The 22,482-nt window shown below is 40.4% G+C and overlaps 1 protein-coding gene across 6 annotated transcripts in view; it reads left to right on the top strand.

Annotated features, from left to right (window-relative positions):
• Window positions 1-22,482, top strand: part of DPF3 (double PHD fingers 3) — a 189,791-nt gene that overhangs the window by 127,368 nt on the left and 39,941 nt on the right. For 4 of the 6 annotated variants that reach the window (XR_008822951.1, XM_056345707.1, XM_056345705.1 and 1 more), the window contains 4 exons: window positions 3,720-3,815; window positions 4,856-4,894; window positions 8,473-8,551; window positions 19,239-19,376. Coding sequence is in view for 4 of the 6 variants with exons in the window: in XM_056345707.1 (XP_056201682.1) it covers window positions 3,720-3,815; window positions 4,856-4,894; window positions 8,473-8,551; window positions 19,239-19,376 (352 nt within the window). In the remaining 2 variants the exon portion in view is untranslated. The remainder of the gene's footprint in view (window positions 1-3,719; window positions 3,816-4,855; window positions 4,895-8,472; window positions 8,552-19,238; window positions 19,377-22,482) is intronic. The other 2 variants (XR_008822952.1, XM_056345706.1) reach the window with 1 other exon arrangement.

Here is a 22,482-nt window from a genome sequence, read left to right as displayed (position 1 = left end):
TGATGCTCAAAATGAACTTGGGATCTCGTACAGTTCTCCTGTCACAAGAATATCGCTCGTTTGGCTGCGTTCTGCACAGTTCCTATGCTGGGATTTGCTTTGCAGCTCTATGAGATGGTTGCATATAAAACTGACAAGCAGAGATGGGTCCCAACCATAAACTGAATTTTAGTGCCTCATATTTAAAGTGAATTTGGAGATGGATTTGAATTTGGATTCACAGTTGCTGACTGTACACAAAAATGTGTCATTTTATACTAAGAAGTCTTCAGGAAGTATACAAGCAAAATAAATAATTAAAAATATTCTAATCTTAATTATCTCAGTTATTATTAGTGATGCAAGTATGAGAAATATTGCCTCTTCAGACACATTATGATTTGAAAGTTATTTGTCAAGATTCCATTTCATCCTTTAACAATGAAAAGTAGAAAAACATTTGTGGGTCTGTCATAGAAAGAAATCAGCTAATATAAAGTGTTCTTATATAAATGCATGTCACTTTATAAAGGCATCTTTATATTGCTAGGAAAGCAGGTCTCTCCCACAGCAGCACATCTTTGGTGATGCTAAACCACCAAAATTAGTGATTTTTAGTGAAAGCCATTGGCATATGTGTCAAAATTGGTAATTTTGGCTGAGATATAACATGTTGCATCTATACCTAAAACTAGTAAAAAATTGAGTGGACAACGCCATGACAAATGAAACAGAAGAGCATGGGCATCAAATCTATATTACTTAGAGCTCAGACCTACTGGTCTATTTCCTAGAAATTTCACACATGTGAGGGCAGCAAAATTAGGTCTCCTGTTCCCAGTTACACAGGTAAAGGAGCACCATCAAAAAGGAAGCATCCCATGCTTGTGGAGTGGGAAAAAGCTTGCAAGAGGCCTGCTCTGTGTCTCCTTCTTCAGTAGTGTATCTGGGCCTATTAAGCCTGAGAGCCCTAAAGCTCTGTTTATACCTGCTTCTGAGGTCACAAGAAGTCATGGTGCAGCATCCTTATGAGACTGACAAAAATGAGATGCCTTTGGATGTTGCTGTGCAATTGAGCTTCCAAATTATCCCCAGAAGCAGTCCAAGGAAAGATACTTCAGTAATGGTGGAACTGGCACAAGCCTGGGCATTGCAGAGCAGGGAGGGGGGTGCAAAAATCTACAAAAAGTTATCAGCTAAACGACCATAGCTGTGACCTGTCACCTGCATGTTAGTTTCATCAGAACAGATGCAAAAGGCATGTCTTGCTGTTTGCTTGTTATGCAAGCACAGCTTATCTGGATTTGGTCTGTACAACAATGACTGCCGAAGCATTTGCTAGTAGCCAGCTTTGAGTGTGTACTTCAGCACCTGGCAGCTAGACTGTACCAGATCAAAATCATGATCAGTGCCTTTTATCCACATGACAAATAAGAGAAGGCAAATCTGTTTTGTTCCATTGCATGCTCTTCTGTGCTGTAACGTGAAAGGGCCTGGCCTCAGTGGTGATGAAAGTGAGCAGGTGGGATAGACGTAATTGTAATTCCCACCTCAGCCCCAGCCGCTTACCCCCCTCTCATGCTCATAATATCTGTCAGAAGAAGACTTGGTGATTAGCTATACTGAAGTACATCAGGCTGGGAAACTGTTTTAGAAAGACAGAATAGGAAAAGAAAAGTTACTTTGCTAAAAAGGGTGCGGGTTCCCCCTGCTAAATAGATGGCGTCATTGGGGCCTGCTGTACAGTTGTTACTTAACAGGCTTGAGGATTTTGCCCTACAGTAAATTGGTATTGAATGTGTGTCTCCATTGTTTGCTGGAGAAGGCTTTGAATAGCCTTTTGACGATGCATCAGAAAGGCTATGCCCATTCTATCAAGGATTAAAGTCATTACCCTGGCAGTGTCACCAGATTCACACTTGGTTACTTACTATCTGTTTCCTAAATTGATGCTGCAATTTTAAAGAAAGAAAGTGGTTTGTAATACTTCTCTTAACTGCTCTTGTGAATTATTATTGTTGTTGTAAAGTAGCTTCTTCCACTCCCACATACAATATGGTTGCAGTCTTCTCTTTTTTTGGAGATACTTTAAGATAGGAAGCAATGTGAAACTATAAACTCATATCAGTAAGTTTGTTTATTTTCTTACTTACCACTAGCCTCCTCATGTGCAACATTTTCCAAATGCTTCGGTTTCCTAAAATGAAGCCAATTAATGTATGCAATTGCATGTATTTCTAAGAAACATTTTATATATGCAGAACTGGAATTTGCTTATCTTTTACACCCTCTAGTATTTAATACTGTAGCATTTTGTGAAATTTTATTTCATAATGGTCTGACCTCATTAATAGCCTCCTGAGATGTAAAAATAAAAGGAGCAAAAACCAGATGAAGACTTGATCCTCTACCATGTTCTAAAAATTGTTTGTACTTTTCAAAAGGGATACTGTCCAATATTAGTCTTAAAAAGTTAGCTGATAAAATAAGAGTAAACCTGTATAGTTGGTCTTCCAAATACAGGGGTTTTTAAAAGGGAAATTTCTGTTGTATTCTTTCCCACAAATTCAGAATTTGGTGCTTGAGGTATGCAGAAAAGAGAAAGCAACTGTGACTTGCTCCTGTTCTCCCTCTGCTGGCTCTCAAATAGCTGTTAAGTAGAAATTTTACAGGGAAGGGACAAATACAGTAAGACTGAAAAACTTCCCCATAAGTTTATTGTCACTCATTATGCGTCATGGCTGCATGTTGTAATTTAAATGAAGGGTGGCATGGCAAAGATAAATTAGTCATTCCAGATTAGTCCCTTACAAATTGGCACTGCACCATGAATGGCAGGAGTGGCTGGGACCCATTTCTGTATTTCTAGCAGACATGTCAACAGGGCCTCTTTCCACAGTAGTGTTGTGATGATTGGTCTTGCCTTTGTCCATGCCATGTCTGACTTGTGCAGTTATTCAGGATGTCCAGCCTGTGTTTGATTCTGGAGAGGTTACATTTCAAAAGATGAAGATGAAAGTATTTAAATTCCCTGGCTTGGGCATCATACAATTATGTAAGATGATGACTTATTTTTCCTATTAAATAATGTATTGAAGGAACTGTTGCTATTGTTCCTATTAACTTCAGTGAGACCTGTACTTCCACAGCGTTCGCATGCAGCCAGACCCCTGCTTCCAGATTACGGGGTTGTACCTGTGGTGTATGCCCTGAAAGATGTTACTTTCTAGATCCACCAAACATGCTGGAATGCATGGAGGAATTTTCTCTGTTTTTGCTAAACAAAGAAAATTGTGAGCTGCCAAGGAGGAAACCACTGGTTTCTGTCTTCTTAAAGTGCATTCTCAACATTAAAGGAAAATAAAACAATTTAAGGTGCAAGAAAAAAAAAAAATCATGCAAACGATTTCCCAGACAGAGCCTGCAGTTATGCATTCTAATACTTGTGTTGTCTTGGGGTATTGGTGCTCAGTGATGCCACTGTTACTTCTTAGGAACCTGTTTTTCATAGTTGACTGATATCAGTGGTATTTTTTAATAAGAACTCCCTGGAGAACTGAGGGTGGAAGGGAAAGCATTTTGCTTTAGTGGAAAGAAGTAGGGGTTCTGGGATCTGATTTGGCATTGTATCATTGATCAACTGTAATTTAATAACGTGCAGTCTCTGTGGTAAAGAGCAGCAGTTGGCTATGTGTCACCTTGTTTACTTCTAACCATTCCTGTTTATTGTTCAACCACAGAGGGTTTTAGAAAATGATGAAAATGCAGATGAAGTAAATGAGGAAGAGGATTTGGAAGAAGATATTCCAAAACGAAAGAACAGGCCTAGAGGACGGGTAGGTGGAAACTTTGCTGGAATAGAAAGGAAGGAAGCAAACCTCTGCTTTCTAAGTTTACATTTGTCACATGTATCATATATGTGAAGTGTATATCTATAGATATATGATAGTGATAACACTATAGATAATTTTCAATCATATGGTCAAAGATTTTTAATATTTTTTCAGTTTACTTTTGTGAATTACCAAGAAAAAAAGACTATTTTGAAAGTAAAAAGTTGGGGTAAATTTATTATGGTGTTGTATTTACAATTGTAATGTAAACTGTAATAATTATGATGACATCCTGCTATTACAGTGCTCTTACTTTAAAACAACATTTACTAATTACAGAAAAGCAACAAATTCAGTCATGACAGCCAAAAACCCCACCAAAACAGTAACTTGAACTGTGTTAATACATTTTGCAGCTTTCTCCAAGGTAGCCCTTTGTGGCTGACACTGGCCCTCTTGAGCCCATGGCAAATCTTCCATTTGCTTAAAATGGGCAATATTTTATCCTTAGGGGAGTCTGTGTCCCTTTGCTTACCTAAGATGTTTTTTCACAATTTCATCAGGGCACCAGTTAAGTAATGAGGCCAACATTTTAAAACTTGGAATCAACATTTTAAATTGTGGCCCCATAAGCTAGGCATCTAAATAAACATGAACACAATTCTTGGAGGTTTCAAACATTTTCATCTCTTTGGCTCCAGTGGATGCTGCAGGGGCGCAGGAGCTCTAGAAATACCTTTGATGTGTTTGTAGGAGTCAAGCAAGAAGGGCCACATTTTAGGCCAAATGAGCAGGATTTAATAGCTTTTAAATAAGAGAGAGACATGAAACCACATTGAATACTTGCAATGTACTTATGCATCAGACCCTCTCTTTTGGTTTCGTCTGTTGTTGTGTTGTTTCAGTTTTCTGCTCCTCTTTATTTTGGAGCTTAAGTCCTTTAATATAAGATCAAAGCACTTTAATAATTGGATAAGTATATATTTCACCTTCCTTATTCTCAAAATCACCTGAACCAGTTTCTTTCTTTCTTTCTTTCTTAGCCAAAGACCCCCACCTGGAAAAAAATTTTCCAGAAAAATGTAAGTTTCAGAAAATTTGTATGAACCAGTAACCAAAACCAGGAGTTAGAATCAATACATGCACACAAGCTTGACTGTAGCAATCAACTAATATTCCAGGCTAACAATTCTTTTCTAATAAGTTGCTCTCACATAAACTGCGCATGCTGGTTAGGGTTAGTGAAAGGGAGTGAACAGCTAAAAGAGAGATACCACTCAGGAGGAGGGAATTTCCTGTATTCATATATCCCAGGCCTACACAAACAGAGTCCTGAAGTTACCATTATGTGCAAAGGTTTACTTCCCTGTTCAGGAAACTGTTTCAGCATAACTCCATTATTTTTTCTCTGCTAATGTAGGGAAAGCAGTTGGAGGGTACTAGATGTCCCATTCATTTTGAAGCATAAAGTCATGTCTTATTTTCTGCCCTAGAACTGGCCCCCTGTTAAGTACAGGAGCAGCAGGATCTCTTGCCTTTTTCTTGCAACTAACTCCTGCTCTGCTAGTGCCCTGGCTTCATTCAGTACAAAAAAGAGAAGTCTGAAGAGTGCCAAATACTTTGAGCAATTTTCATTTTTATTTGATGGCATCAATAACCAAAGCAAAATGTGGTATAAATTAGGGTTTCAAAATTAGAGCCAGATTCTTTTGTTGTTGAAAACTGGTAAGCCTGAATTGGGTCTGGTCATGAGTGTTTTGCTACTCTTCAAGTTGCCCATTTCTAATGTGAGCCTGACCCAGTGTAGGAAATTGTGGCTAAGGATGTGAAATTAGGGGACATGAAACCTGGGCAGCACTTTGTTTCTGGGAAGGAGTTGGATAGGGTATTTTTAGAGGGCAGAAGAGGGGAAGGACATGCATAGGAAACTAGGTCCTGCAGAGTGTGGCCTTCAGGGATTCAGAGGAGTGAGAAGAGCTGACAGCATTGATGTGGGATTAATGCAATGGAATTACTGCTCTAGACTTTCCAAATTGCAAATGTCCCTTCCTTTCCCTACAGCATGAATTTTTTTTTAATCCTGGCCTCTCCATCTGTCCCCCTGGCTACTCTCTCTGGCTGCTTCAAGGCTGCTGTGCCTTGGCTTCCAGGCTTCACATATCATGTCTCGTAGTCTTTGCTGCATCCCGTGTCATGAGAATGTAGGCAGTTGTGGATGACTGAACTCAACAGACTGGAGTGCTGGCAGCAAGCACAGGGCACTCAGTTTGGTTTATTATCCCCTCAGGGCTAGCCCTGAAATTGTGGGAGCATTAGGAGGGGCACTGAAGGCCAAAGAGATGGATTTATGGAAGGAGCTTTTTAGTATCTTCGCTGGACAAGGAGAATGTTGTAGGAGCTGGGAAGGATAGTTTGCTAGGAGATACGAAAGAAATGCAGCTGCACCTTACAGATTGTCTGCTCATCAGCTGGATATCCCGTGGGACAATTTCAAAGGCCCTAAAGACATTTAGGAACCCAAGTCCCATTGAAAGTCATTGACTTGAAAAATCTTCCCGTGTTCAGTGCATGAAAAAGTATATCTGACACGCAGTCATGACATGAGTGCTGTACTCCTGCACTTCCATAGAGAATGGTTTGAAGGGAAGCAGCGGGCTGTGAGACTAGCAAAACTCTGAGCAACAGACCTTTAATTACTGTCCTGTTCTGAAAGGTGCCTCTGTAAAAATAGTACTTTCTTACTCAACAGATCTGTTCTAAGTGTGTAAACAGTCAGACCTACTGACTAGTGGCAAAAGTAAGACTTTACAGCTTTTTCACAGCCCTGAAAAACCAGTGCAGCTGGTAGGATAGGGAAATTATATCCTAATCCAAGTACTAGCAGAAATATTTATTAAGGGCCAATTGCTTGCCTCTGTGAAGACTCTCTGATGAGCTGAGGGTTGTATAGGAGCTGCCGTGGACTGAAATTCATCTTGCAGCACATTTTGCAGTAGTGAGAGAAGAAAGGAACTACCCTGGGATTGATTTCATAGCCCAGAGGGGGTTTACAGAGCTGGCAGTCAGAGAGAAAATATTGCAGACTAGTAAGATGATTTTATGTGATATGGTCAGTAAAGTAGCTTCCACCAAACAGTTGTTGCTGGGGCCTTTTCCAGGGTGAAACTGCTTTTCAGTTCACCCTTACAAATCTCACTCTGCATGTGTGTGCTGATCTGTACAGAGGTCTTTTGCAGAAAGCAGAGCTATACGTGTCATATCTAATAGTATTTACCCTATCTAGACAGCTGCAAATCCATGTCTTTCCTTCAGGACTGTGTTAAGAGTTAGACCTGAGCAATCCCAGGGAAGTAATGTGTGAAGTTTTTATAAATCCCCATATTGTCAGATTTTGGCAGGCCAATGTAAAACTGTTCCTTCTCTTTAGATGTCTGATGGAATGCAGCTCAAATAGTGCTAGTTCAGTCCCAAGCCATAGAAGAGGGACAGAGCTCCAATGACCCCTTTGTGTCTGGGGTGCTAATATTCTCAGAATTTCTACATCTTCTCCAGCTTTACTTGACAAAGCTCTGTCCCTTTCTTATTTTCCCATGCAAAAGCTTGAAGGATTTGAGTCCGGTGGCCTTGTCTAGGGTGAGAAACATCAACCGTTTAATAAGAGGAGCAGCAGAAACAATTTCGTTGCTTTTACCCAGGAATAGAGTAGCTGGCAGAATTAATAAAGGGCTATCTAGCCATCCACCTGCAGATCACTTCCTCAAATAAAGATCAAGTCTAAAATTATTGTCATCTACATGCTGTACATTAGTGAACATGATAGAATCTAAGGCCTTGGTTCCATTCCCAGTTTCACATCACAGCCTCCAGCACTGGACAGATACAAGCTGTCCTTTTGTTGGCATCTCAGCTGAGAAGGGTCAGGACCAAGTAGCTGTGATGCTGAAGTCCACTCTTACCCTTGAAGCTCATGACAGAGTAGTCTGTGCTGTGGAGAAACAGCTTTTCAGTTTCCAGAGCTGCCAACTTGGTATGTTGTAGGAACACAGAACTGCAGAGAGACCTTTCTGGGTAATTCCTGTTCTCTGTTATTGCAGGTAGCCATGTTACCTAATCCTTTCCACTAACTAACCAAAGGTCCATGTTATAATTACCCATGGTATCTTTGTCCCAGAAGGCCATTTCAAAACATTGCTTCTCAGCTAGAAAACAAAACAAAACAAAATGAACAACCCCCCTTTGAAAATATTAAAAGAAATAATTTTACTTCTGTTTTATTTGGGGCCTGTTTTCTGGCTGATTTAATTATTGTATTTATTCTCTAACACCTGTTCATCCATTCATTCATATTCGGTTAAACAAGGTATTTGAACATCTTCAGAAATGAATGTGTGATGATACTTCACTGAATATGTGCTGGCAGTGACCTGCTGCTATGGATGAACAGTTTGGGTTATCTGTGGAGAGATCTCCACTGTATTACAAGGTCCATTAACATAGTGCATATCTCAGGAGATGAAGGGTCAAGCCCACCCTTGAGAAACCTGTATTAAAGCTGAGGATTTGTTTAGTTTACATTGCACGTTTTTCATAGGGGGGTGAGGGGCACAAGGAGATCTGAGGGGTGATGGAATAAAGTTAAACATTCCTCTTCTCCTTGCAGGCTCGGGGATCTGGAGGTGGCAGGAGACGGAATGATGCTGCCTCCCAGGATGATCATGACAAACCCTATGTTTGTGACAGTAAGTAGCACCCAGACAGCTAATTCTGCTTCCAGCTTGGTCATACCAGCTCGGTGCACTCAGGGCTTTGTCTTTTTCCTTCCAGCAAAATATTCTGCTGCTCTTTGACTTGCATGTTTGCCACCTGCTGCTGCTGCTGGTCTTGGTGTTTTTGCATGAAGGAAATAAAATTAAGTCCTTGGCAAGACTCCACTTCCCTTTGCCCTATAATAAATCATCTCTTACATTTTCTTTCTTTCTCCTTCTCTTTTTCTGGCTTCTCTGCCTTTTGTCTTCCTTTCCCCCATGTAAGATTCACCCTCTATTTCTTTCTCTGTTTCAGATAGTTACAAACAAAAGCATAACTCAAAAATCTCCGACAAAGGTACTTCACCCTTGTATCTCTTCATATATTTGGCAATTCTCTTTCCTTCAGTCCTTTTAAAATCTCACTGGGCTAAATTTTGAAGGTCTTACGTTCATCCCTCACTCAGAAAGTACTCTTGTGGCATCATCAGGAGTTGGCCCCTCCGAAGAAACAAACACAACTGGAATCCTTTGTTTTGATACATATTCCCTTTGAATATGGCTGTGTTGTTTGACATCTCGCATTGGGACTGGAGGTGAAGTAAGGCATTGCCCCAGCTGAAAAATTATACCAGACCCCAATGCTGAAACTGAAGAAGGATGCCAGAGTCCTAATATGAGGAAGGAGTCCAATATTTGATACACAATGTACTTTTCTTATGGTCTACTCCTTGGTGCTTTCCTTCTTCTTGCACCTTGAATACTATGTTCAGTTTTGGGCTTCTCACTTCCAGAGGGGTGCTGGAGCGTGTCCAGAGAAGGGCAATGGAGCTGGGGAAGGGTCTGGAGCACAAGTCTTGTGAGGAGTGGCTGAGGGAACTGGGGTTTAGTCCAGAAGGGAGGAAGCTCAGGGGGGACCTTACTGCTCTCTACAACTGCCTGAAAGGAGGCCACAGGCAGGTGGGGGCAGGTCTCTTCTCCCAGATAACAAGCAACAGGACAAGAGGAAACAGCCTGAAGTTACAGCAGGGGAGGTTTAGACTGGGTATTAGGAAAAATTTCTTCACTGAAAGTGTTTTTAAGGAACAGGCTGCCCAGGGAAGTGGTGGAATCACCATCACCAGAGGTGTTTAGAAAATGTGTAGATGCGGTGCTTAGGGACATGGTTTAATGGTGGACTTGGCAGTCCTGGGTTAACGGTTGGACTGGATGATCTCAAAGGTCTTTTCCAACTTAAATGATTCTATGATTCTTTTGATATTCTTTTTTTGCTTCGCTGTGAAATTTCTGTGAAGGGCACTGATCTTACCCACATGCTTTTGAGGTCTCCCATTACTACAGACTTACTACTTACATGCAGTAATAATTTGTGCTGCTGGGTGCCTTCTATCCTGTAAGAATAACCTAACAAAAGTTAATACAAGTAGGAGAATAGCAGGAGGTCTTCATTTCTGTGATCCAAAAATGTGTGGTGGTTTTGAGGACAATTAGAATCCTCCTTTCTCCACTGTTTGCCGTTTTGCAATGTTACTGACCTTAAAAGACCAACCGTTACTATGTCAGTCTATGAGAGTATTTCCTGGTTATTTTTAAAAACATGAAGAAATAAGGAGCATGCATGGTAAATAAGAATTACATTCCATGTGATCAAATCATATTCTTTTATAGTAAGACCAGGTGATCTGGCCAGTACAGTGATGGACATGCTGGGCATTTTGGTTCAGCAAGGTGAATATTCCAAAGGCGATGAGCAGAAATGAAAGACTTGCACACGAATGGGACTGACTGAACACGTGATCAAGGAGGAAGAGCTCTTTAGGATATGCAGAGTGAGGAGATTTCTGTTGTGGTTAAGTAGCTATTCTTGTATGTTGGAAGAATGTGTCTTCTAAGACTTCTCTGGGAGCCCAGTATGTATCTTGCTGAAATCCACAGCTTTCCTCTGCTGCTATATGCATAACTGTCTATCTCTTTTCTGGAATCTGGAACATCCTTCCTAAGTCCAAGGACACTTGTCAGTGGTAGTAATTTTGGACATAACGTCTCTTTATTGTCTGATCTTGCTTTGCTTTTGGAGAACTCACGATGTGCTTAGTAGAGATTTCACAGAGTAAGTGAAACATCTAAGATATCAAAACAGGCAGCAGAAATCTGGACTGAAGTCAAGGCTCTGGTACATTTCTGTACTGATGGAATTTTGCCTTGGCTTACATTTTGGAGCATAGATTTCCTCTTCGGTTTTGGAAATATAAACTTTCCTATTTCATTTGGCTGATACCTTTCATTTTTAGGAAACTTATAGTTAGAGGTGAGTCATAAGAAGTTTTGGAATCCAGACTTCACACACTGACTCCTCCTTTTCCATTGTAGATAGCTGAGAAAAGGGTTATGTGGTAGAAGAACTCTTTCACCTGACTGTGGAGCAGAAGGAAAGAACTGTCCCAATTTTAATGCCATCATCCTGAAGTAATATCCTGGCTTTGTTAACTTTCTGTAGGAATTTTACATACAATTCATTGCGAATAATTGGCTTAAGTTGAGGCTTCTTTCTTGCTTGGGTGGATTTTTTGAATACTTTTTTCCTTTGAAAGTATTTGCTAAATATTTTTATAGATAAATCTCAATCTAATTGTGGTATGTCAGAAATTGGTTTGCAGTGTTCCATGTGCAGATGTTTTGGGCGGATACTTTTGTTTTACATAGAAACATGCAGGTCAAGAACAGTGAATGTTTCCTGTTTGGGAAAACGTGATTCCCACAATCACACTGTTGGTATAAATAATTAACTTAAGGGGTAGACACTTTATTTTTTCTGTATATTATTTAATTTACTTCCAGGTTGCTTTTTCTGCAAGTGCTCTGATATTTGAATTTGGAAAGTGACCACAAAGAAAAAAGCATAAGCATATCTAAAACAAATTAATTTTCTTACTTAACTGCATGGGCACAAAAATTGATTTGTGCTAAAGAACTACTCTGCTCTTTTTTCATAGTTATGCATGTTTATAGGAAACAAGAATATATCACTGGGTTTCATCAGTAATATTAAGATTATGGGAAAAAACTAGTCTCTGTGTCAATAAGATGATGCAAGAATGGTACCCAGCTGACGCAGCCCCTTGTGTTGGAAGATACCAATGCTATTTCTGAAAAGGCCTGCTTTTTGGAAGAGGCATTCAGCTACAAACCAATATTAAATCTGGTCCCAATATTAAAACTGACTGGAAATAGGGAATTTTTATGTGGAAGCAGGTTTTCAAAACTCAAAATGTTTTGTCACCCTATGTTTTTAAGAAAAGGTGGTTGATTGCTTGTTTTGTGGAATGAAATATTCTGAAATACTTCAGTTGACTTTATTGAGCATATACTGTATCAGAAGTTCAGAATAATAAGATTGGCCATTCAAAGCACTGATAAAATTGCTAAAAATTATGAAATGCCTTGTTTCATCAAATCAGCAAGTGGAAAGCCAGTTGTATTGGGTAGTGTTTTGCCTTGAGCTCCCTTGGGATAAACGCTTGGATAATGAAAATGGCAGGGCAGCCTGGTATAAGATGGGTGCAGGCTGGAAATGGTAACGTAGCCGAATGGGTCAGCTGCTGTATGAGACCAGACCCAAACGCAGCTTGAATACCTGGCTAGGAGATGGAGCCAGGTGCCTTAAACAATAGTGAAAAGTAGGGCTTGAGGAGCAAAGCAAAGCCACTGGTGTCAAGCAAGAAAAGTGGAAGATACGCCCACACAGCTGTTCATGATAAGCTGGGCATGTGATTTTTAAAGGAGGGGCAGAGTGAAAAAATGTATGAATACCTATGTATGTAATAAGAATCGATGTCATGTCATTGTCAAATGATCAGCTGGGGAGCGATCAGTTCGACCACAGCCGTCTTCTTAAAAATCTTGCTACTGTTTTCATATTATTTATTATATTTTTTTAAAAAAGAAGAAAAGCTTCTCTGAAGTTTTATCTAGAAACTTGTATTCTTGTTCAAATGTTGCAATCAGTTGTAGCGCCTGAGCTCTTCATGACTCCAGATGTCTGCTTCCTTGAGCCAGAGTGGTTAGTTTGTGTTAAATCTCTACAAGTTACTAACTTTTCTGCTGTCCATCTTTATTTGTCTGCTTTCATTCTTCTCATGTTCCCATGGAGACTTATCTATGTACATACTTCCACCTTTGTTTTCTGTTCCTCTGTCTATGGAAGATTTTGCTTGCCAATCTCTAAAGAGTTGTTTCTTTTCCTCCTACCAGTATGTTCTTGGCTCCTTTTAGTTTTATTCCATATAAACTGATATTTTAGCATAACAACTCATGTTTGTAATGTATCCTTTATTCATAGTCCCTCTGAGGCCAAGATATACCGGGTCCCTAATATGCTTGGTCCCTAAGTGGAGACTTTGAACTTGATTTTGAACTACTAATAATTATTCAGAACACCTTTTTTTTTTTCTTTCTTTTTTTTTTTTTTAAATACTTGACCCTACATCCAAATCACTATAGCTTGAAAACATCCTCCTGCTTTTTCTTTAAGTTCATTATCCAGTGAGACATTGAACTTTCATTATTTTGAGGTTAATTTTTTCATCCCCATTCCGTTTCTACACTAAATGTATTGTAAGTTCTGCCAACAAAAGGCTGGAGTCTTCAGGTAGTTTACATGATTTAAGGTTAGCAGATTCCCTTGATTTTCAATGGGTACTGAGGATCTCTCTCTCAGTTTCCTTAGCAAATCCCAGTTAAATGTTATATTGTTCTAGCATGACTTGCCAAATGCAATTCCTTAAGACCTGTTCTTTAGGAACTATTTTATTGTATATGTTCACAAAGTGACAGCTCTAGTAATTACCTTGCTAACTTCACCTGCCTTCTTTTTCATTTCCTTGAAGTGGACCTGATCCTGTCAGACTCATTGTAACAACTGGAGGATTTGCTGGAATGCAAAAGGCCTACAAGATAAATCGTGATTTAGCTTTTTTTCTACCAGTTGTCTAAGACTTAATCTGTTGTCTTAATTCTTACCGATACTATGAAAGAGTCCAACACTACTAACTGCTGCTTCTTAGGACAGACCTTTGGTTAAATATCACAATGACAAGCTGATTTGAAAATGCTTTGATTATAGCATTATGTTTTTACATGCTATTCACAAATCTCCATCATGACTTCAGCTTGCCTTTAAACTGTTAGCAGTTTAAGCCCTAAATCATCTCCTGGTATTATCCTTTCTAGTGAATCCCTAAGTAGTTAATAAGCAATAAGATCTAGAATAAGATGATTGTTCAGATGAACCCAACAAACAACTGTCCCGCCATAGCTGCTGTACTTGACATTCATTGACTACACTGGTAGAAAAGCCAAGATTAGTGAGGCAAGGACCCCTTTTTTTAAAAAAAAAAAAATTAAAAAAAAATTGAATAACACAGGTCTGGAGTAGAGCATATGAAAAGAGGGGAACAGAGTTGACTCTTGACAGCTGAACTTTTTCTACTTATATCGGCTACGTCTTTTGTTCTTTGCTTCTGCTAGCAATTCATTTATTGAAATGTGGACCTATATTTTGTTGACCTATGCATGTTTTGTGCTGGAGTTCAACATTCTTGTGATCTTAATACAGCAGGTAGATTCTGGGACTTGTCCATTGGGGACACTGAAACAAAGACTATTTACTACCTACATAAAATCCCCTATGAAATAGGTTACTAAACAGCTGCTCTAATATTAGAGGTGTATAGATGACAGTACTGATCAAAGAGGGACAAGCATAATGCCTTTCCATCAGTGGGGGTCAAAATACACTGTTAGCATTTGAGACCTCTAGATGTGGGAGATTATATATAATCTCTAGAAGGGGAGATTATATTACCAAGGAATGGTTTTTTTTTGGAGTAGAGCAAATGGTGGGACAGGAAGATAACTTTGAGGAATGCCTGCCTGCCAGCAGTTAACTTAAGAGTTAGTGTTTGACGCAGCCCAGCTGTGAAAAAAGAACAGGAGGCAAAGGAGAAAAGCAAATAGAGACAATGAGGGGGGCAAGATTCAGTGACAAAAAAACCCCAAACCATGTACTCCCTCAATTTCCTGTTTCCACTAAAAACATGGATTGTTTCATTCTGTCTTATACTGGTGACAGATTGTGCAAAATGTATGTGGAGAGCTGGCTGGAACATAGCTCACAGCCTGCCAAGGACCAAATGTGTAACAATTTCAAAATGACAACAACACAGCCATTAAATATTTGATGAGGATGTCTTTTAAGTCATAGATTTCAAATTCCCTTTTAAAGCATGGGAAGTATTTTATATTAATTTTACTCATTGAGAAACGTAAACACAGAGAGAATTTGCTTATCCAAAGAGTTGCAGGCTATTAGAGGCCAGAACTTAGAACAGAGCTCAATGCTTATGATTAAACTATCTGCAAATTATGTTTTCCCCCCATAATGCAGTTGTGTAATGTCTTTGTTTCAGTCTTCAAATTGGAAGGAAAGTAAGGTTCATCACAGGAGAGTATCTGGTGGCCTCATAAAATCTCTCCCTCTTCTCCATTTGTGGCATTTGATCTGCACTGCTGTATTACTGCCTATTTACCCAGCTTGTTCCTAAGACGGCATTCACATTAGGTTGTAGCAAAAATATATCCTTTGAATGCAGGAGGAATTGGAGTGGGTTACATTGTACAAACTCCTGCTGTTTTCATTGGGCTTGGCTACCTAATTAATGATCAAGTCAACTTCCCAGTGTTGAGATTCAGGATGAAATCTACCACATGCAAGGATGATGAGCCTATCCAGCAAGGAAAATTAAAGATAAAAAAAGTCAATGCTGCTGAAAGAAAGGCAAGACCACCTGGCAAAGTTTATGAAACGCACGCTCTCACTTGCTATGTGTGAGCTGCATAGCGTTAAGAACTAATCAGCAGCATACATTTCAGACTGGGAGAACCAGTTCTCATTATGCTTTTGTCAGCTTGGAGAATGAGAAAGATGTGGTGGTGTAAGCACTGGTCTGGATGCTGGAACTCTTGAATTCTGGTCTCTGGTAATGACAAAAGATCACTGTGTTGGCAAGTCACTTAACCCCTCTGTGGTTCTCTTTTTTTCAGAAGTGAAATGAGAATAGTATTTCCCACTCAGGAATGTGGAAGAAGATTAATTAATGTTTGAAAAAACAATCTTGCAGTGGGAAGAGTTATATAAGAGCTAAGTGTTTATTAATGTTTGCCCTTTTACAGAAATTACTTCTTAGCACAGTGATATGGTAGATTAATAAAATGTGCTCTATCTGGAAAAGAAGAGATTAGGGTGATTTCAGGAAGATTCAGTCTGTTGGAGAAATCTTGAAGTTCTGACAGCTTTTATTCTAGCAAATTCTCACTGAAGCCAGTGGTTCTTTTGCCTGACTAATATCATGAAACCCTTTCCCCCCCGCAAAAGTCTAATTTGCTTGGGGAATACGAAATCTCTGGAGTTGCATCTCACGGCATTGCTTTGGACTTTTTCCTTGACGGGACATGAATTTGAAAGGTGGTAAAGTCTAGACACCAAGCAAAAAAGGCTGCTGGAAGCTGCAGATCTTTGGTCCTACAAAGGATCTGTTGGGACTGTGTAAACAGAACTCCTTTGCTTCATCTTAGGAAGGAATCTTCCAAATTCCTTTTTAACTATGCATGTCTCAGCTTATTGCCCCCCTTGAAGGCCATCTGAAAGAGTTCTGGCAGCGGGAAGGGCTCAGCTGCAGAATTACTACTGCCTCAGCTTATTTGCTATTTCGCCTTGGTAAGCTGATACTTTTTTGCTGGAGAGGGCAAATCTGCAGAGCCATCTGATTTCCTATGCCATCCTAAACTCGGCAGCTAAAATCCCTACATGATCCTGTATGGAATGGAAGCAAGGCCACAGCCTTGGGACTTCCTGCAGGGAATGCAAGTTTCCTTTTGTGCGTTGAGGGAGAAAGATGCATGAGACCTACATTGAAGAACATGGTGCTTTTGTAAGGTAACAACAGTAGAGCTAGAATTGTGGGTATGTTTTCAGGGAGAGCTGAATGAAATGAAGTCGGGTAGAATTTCTAGAAATATTTTTGGTTTGAATTTTAAAACTGCCTCTAATAGGTAAATGGGATTGGGTTTTAGAGCTTATCTGATTTTACAGCTAGGTTAGCGTTAACACAGGATCAAGCTATATAAGAGCAAACCAGAGCTGGATAATATGCATCATGCAGCTATTAATTCCACGTGCCTCCACCTTGGTCAGTACAGCACTGATCACCTGATAGTGCTCTCAAAATAATTAAAATAGAAGTTTTTGAGCAATAGCAGTAATTTATAGCAGAAGAATTATTTTTTTAGCATTCATCCTCAAATGCACACAAGTAAGGGGGATAGAGTAGGATACTTAGTATGATAATCAAATAGAAATGTAAACTTCTCTCTCCATCCTAAGAAGTGCTGTAACATTTTTGTAATGAGAGGGGTTTATCTTTCTGAAATAGTTTAAACAGTGAGCATTTTGTAGCTCTCTCCGGTTTGATGATTACTTTTGTGTTACTTTTCCCACTACTAAAAAAGTGAAGGCAAAGTCATACAGAACTGTGGATCTTGTTTGACTGTCTGTCAGTGTCTGTTCCACTGCTTGTCCTTTGCTCTGTAGGTTTGCAGAGGAGGAAGAGTAGTTTCCCTCTCCAGAATGCATTAGAAGAGTACATGGCTGGTACTAGAACAAGGGAGACCAACTGGATGTTCTGTGGAGAGCATGCATCTAACAGCAATCTGGTTTTTTCAAAATGTTTGGCAATAGAGTTAGGTTTACATATGGAATGAGGGCAGATGCTTCAAAGAATGGATGTGCATATGTACCTGGACATTTTATTTCTCCCCAGCTTTTTCCTCCCCCTCCTGCAGGAGTTCTCATTTCTAAATCAAGGGCATTCAAAGACTTAAAAAATCTGTGGCTAAGGACACATCGTGTTTGGAAAAAGCTTTTGTCGTGTCATGATGACTGTGTGAACATCACTTCGTAGAATGGAGAAAACTGAGATAAAAGTATCTAATATTCCAGATCACTCATCTTATTCGTATCGTGAGGTTGTTTTACACATTTCTAATAAGGCAAAGTATTTTCCTTGAGGGAGTTTGTAAATCAGCTAGAAGAGAAGGAGAATGAAATATGTAATCATGCTAGGCTTTGATTTACAATTTTCTATCATCTGTTCCAGAATGTGGGCTGTCAATTGGCTTCTTGTGAGTAGTAGCAGAAAAGTATAATAATGGAAGTTTTACTTCTATGTAAATGAATAATTGGAGCAGGTCTGGGTTTTTGTGGGTTTTTTTGGGTTGGTTTGTTTGTTCATTTGTTTTGGGTTTTTTATTTATTTATGGAGCCTTATGACACTCCCATCAGGTGTCTGCAGAATGGGAAGCAAGTATCTATATACATTGCAGGATACATTTTCAGTATCCAGGCTGAGGGAAGTTGTTAGGAATTGGTGGTGACTTCCCTCTTGGAAATTTTTTCAAGGGGACTAAAAATAAGACAGAACTAGAGACCGCTGAATTCTGTTCTCTGTTCTAGTAACACTTCCTTTACCTTCCTAAGCAAGCTATGCAGGACAGACTACTGGGCATGATGTTTATTCCTGTGTGAAATCCTTGAGGTTAATGAAGCTAATAAAGTGACTGAAAATGTGGTTAGGAATAAAAATTTGCAGGAAGGGCACTAAGCTTCTTTGCCTTTGTTTCCTAATCTTATAAAAAGGCAATAATTGTATTTAGTAGACGCAATAGCTGTATAGAAGAAAATGGACATTCAGAGGCTGCTTTGAAGATGAAAAAAGGTAACTTTTAGAGACAATTACATGAATTAAAAACTTTTTAGAAGCTGAATTTGTATGTAATGGATCTTATGATGAAGCTTGCCCTTGTGGTGAGCTCCCCGTGAAAATGTAGACCTTTCATCACCCTGAACTGTTCGATCCTGTTCTTAATGTCCGTTGATTTAGCTCTAATATAAACAAAAGTTCAGAAGGAGGATTTTCTGTCACACATGGTATTATTTATTGGGATGCTGAATATGAAGTTTACCTGGGGAAATAATTGTCACTACTACATGTTCTTCTAGCATGAAGCTGGATGATTTCCATCTCCTTATCTTGACTAGGAACCTGCGAATAAAGCTATTTTTTACCCTTTTACAGAAAGCCTTTTTTTAAAACAAACAAACAAACAAACAAACAAACAAAAAGCAGACTGTTTTCCTATTCTCAGAGATCAGTAATGAAGAAAATAATGTCCTTTCTTCTCAGTCCAGTTTCCACTGCTGTGCATTGCGGAGCACCAACATAGGAACTGGCATTTCATTTAATTTTATGTGCAATCTTGTTACTAATCTTAGCAGAGAGGATTAGGGCTGTATGAGCTGCAGAGATTGAATGTGCATGTGCTTAGGCCTGTAGGAAGGACTACTGGTGGCGTGGTTGGAAGAAAGCTTCTCTGTGGACCTGCAGCTGCAGAGCTGCGTTTCTGTCACCTTTCACCAACATCAGCTGGAAGAGTTTCAAGCAGGCATGTGGAGTGTATGGTGCTGCTCTCGGGGGAGAGGGGAGCTTGAGAGGATACTGCCATTGTTGCAGATCACACTGATGTTTCCATTCTCTCTTCCCCTCCCTCATATCTCCTTTCCTCCCAGTCTGTGGCAAGCGTTACAAGAACAGGCCTGGGCTAAGCTACCACTATGCTCACACCCACCTTGCCAGTGAAGAGGGTGATGAAGCCCGTGAGCAGGAGACCCGCTCTTCCCCTGTCCACAGAAATGAAAACCACAAACGTGAGTAGTATTTTGCCTTTGAGATCCTTTTCAGAGATGTCTCCACCCTGTCTTTGCCTTGAGGAGGCTGGCGTGATTGCCTGGCTCCGTTGTGAGTGATTGGGGCCTGGATGCTTGGAGCTAATCAGCCACAGCTCACACGGGTGCTGGCTCAGCTAGTCAGAAATTCATTTCAAACCCAGCATTATCACTGCAGCAAGTCACTTTTCCATTACTGCTCCTGTGGGGAGGAGGTGGCAAGGAGAGGGGGGAAAGGAAGAGATGCCCAACCTGCCTGTCATCAAGCAGCCTCCCAGTGGCTGTTAGCAGTGATGTCAAGGAAATACACATCCATTAGTTTGAGGAGGCTGCCTTTGTTTTTGCCTTTGAATAAGAGACATTTATCCCTGTCTCAGTTTTTTAGATATGAAATTTACAGCACCTGTCCCTCTTATCCTTGCATCTCCTCCCCAAACAGCTTACCCTCAACTTTTTACCAAAAGCTACTTCTTAGTTACAATTTGGTAAAATCTATGAAAGGGCATCAGTCCTGATGTGCAAGGAGGAGAGCTGGAACATGGGAGGAGGGTTATGTGCCTAGATTCCTCACACTGGTACAGGGCTGAAAAAAATCTTAGTGGTCCAGATGGCCCTGTTTGACTGTCCTTCCTCTTCTTCTTAGGCACAGAACTGTGTTTTATTGCTGATTTTTGCAAGTCTCTAAGCCCCTGTTTCTCAGTTTTCCAGTATGCAATACTATGTGATGTTTACTTTCACCTTGGGGTTTGTGTGGATAGCTTTGTTCACTTTCAGAAAGTCCTTTCAGATCACTATGTGAACTGTTGTCATTTTAGTTCAAACTGTTGAACAATGTGGACAAAGCAATAAAATGCTTATGGGGAAAAATATCCAGGCAAACACCTTCTAATGCATTAAACAAACTGGAAGAAATATGGAAGTAGGAAAACATTTTCTTTCTAAGCAGGATAATTGATAATTATCCCCAGGGAGGTGTGGGAGGGGGTTTCCTTCCTCCAAAGCATCTGCTACTAGCCACTGTCTGAGCTTGAAGGGCTGTTTAGTGTGATCCCATTTGGCAGTCCCTCTGTTTCTGTCACTTTTATGCTCTACCTTTTAGTTATTCACATATTTTGTAGATTCACAGCAAAAGTAATTTTGACTCCTCCAGCTGTTGATAAACTTGAGCTGTCAATGCATTAAGAGCAACTGCTTGGGCACGCTGGAGAATGTCAGTTTTCAGCCAGTAGCTTTTGTTTACTTAGCATTTACATCATCTGTGTTGGTTTTTTGCTTCCTGTGCCTGCAGTGTAGTCAGTAATAGTTGTCTATCTGACAGGCATATTGCAAATCTGTATTGAATTAATATTGATACTGGCCTTGCACACATGCCCAAAGAAGGGTAGTGTCCCCTGCCCTTCAGCTTGTCATAGAGGCCAAGGACAGTCTCAGTCCTTCGGCTTCTGATTATACGAATGTGGAAATTATAGAAGTTAGCACGAAGAGGAGCTAGAAAAGCTGTGGTAAGGTTAGGAGCAGCTGGCCTTAGCCTGTGGAAAGAAAGGTGTGTTCTACACTATGGGAAAGGGTAAAAGCAGGAGCTGCTTGGGCTTGTGTTCCCCAGAGCTCCTGAGTGTGATGCATATGGCAAAGGGCAGCTGTTGGTGCACAGATCCCCAAACAGGCAGAAGTTTAGAGCCAGTGGGGTAAACCACTCCGAGGTCCAGATTCCTTAGCAGAAAGAATCTGCTTAACAACACCCAGGAGCCAGTGAGGTATGGGCAACAGCCATGTGAATATGAAGATCATCCCTGGGGAAAATCCCAGATGCCGGAAGGTAACTCTCCCAAATGGCTTAGCTGTCGCAGTGGCTGTTTGTTGCTTTTTGCCTGTTTGTTTGTTTACAGCCTTGAGCTCAGATCTTGCATCTCTGCTCTTTCACTTGGTGATATTTAATATATGCTGCCATTTATCTTCCATGTGAATGCTAATTGTCCACATTGCTAATGTGCAGTCATTAAATGGTCCCTTTGTACAGGGGGATGGTGGGGAGCCAGAGCATCAGATCCTTCCTCTCCCCTAAGAACTGCTAGGCATGTGTTATGAATTAAATTTGACAGGTCTGCAGTGGTGCAGGGCTCAGGCTTCAAGAATCCTCTCTGCATGGGCTTGGGGGGTGGGGGGTGGAGGGAGAGAGGGAGGGAAGGCGGGGCAGGGGATGTTAATCCAAACAGCTAATCCGCAACCTATTGAACAGGAGGACGAGAGATATGGTATAGAGCAGGGTCTGGTTATTTGCTTAGTACTGTGACAGAGAGATATGAGCAGCCTGATTTAGAAAAGGCAAGGCAAATTCAAACCAGCCATTTGGAATTTGCTGTGCTGTGGGAGGTGAGCACTGGGTCAGTAAAGTTCAGGCAGGCGGCTGCAGTATGAACTTCCTTCTTTTGTACCCATGTCTCCTCTGCAGCCTCCACTCCTTGCAGTACCTGCGGTAACGGCAGCTGTGCTGAGGCAAGGAATGAGCTTTCTGGAGGAGGGCTTCTGCAGGATTCACCTATTGATGCCCTAGCTGGTGCCAGATGGCCTCTTGTCTTTCTACATACCCAGTTCCCTTTATCTTTACTCTCCTCCTCATGCACTGACCAATTTGGGTAGTTCAGTAAATTATCTAGGGACTGGAAAAGAGGTGTAGACAGGAGGAACCTACCTGAAACTGAGAACCACTGAATGTATCAAAGAACAGGGACAGGTCCAAGCCCCAAGTCTCACCTCCTTGGCACATGTCACTGTCCTTGACTGTTGTAGAGGGTTTGTTTATTTACATATCTCTCTCCTTCTGTCCTTCTTCCTTGCCTATAGATTACCCCTTGTGACATGGAAAATAGTTCAACAGTCTTCTCCAGCCTTTGCCTTTCCTAAAACATATTAGCCTGTGCTTTGTTTGAGTGACAGGAATAGAGGCAATGGACACAAACTGAAATACAAGATATTTTGTTTAAAAATAAGAATTTTATTTTTTATTTTTTTTACTATAAGGGTGATTAAATAGTGGAACAGGTTGCTCAGAGCATTATGGACTCTCCACCTGTGGAGATTTTCAAAAGCT

Source organism: Falco biarmicus, chromosome 7 (assembly GCF_023638135.1).
Source record: "Falco biarmicus isolate bFalBia1 chromosome 7, bFalBia1.pri, whole genome shotgun sequence".
Taxonomy (NCBI): domain Eukaryota; kingdom Metazoa; phylum Chordata; class Aves; order Falconiformes; family Falconidae; genus Falco; species Falco biarmicus.
Note: the sequence above shows the minus strand (reverse complement) of the source record. Positions and strands in the feature narration are given on the sequence as shown.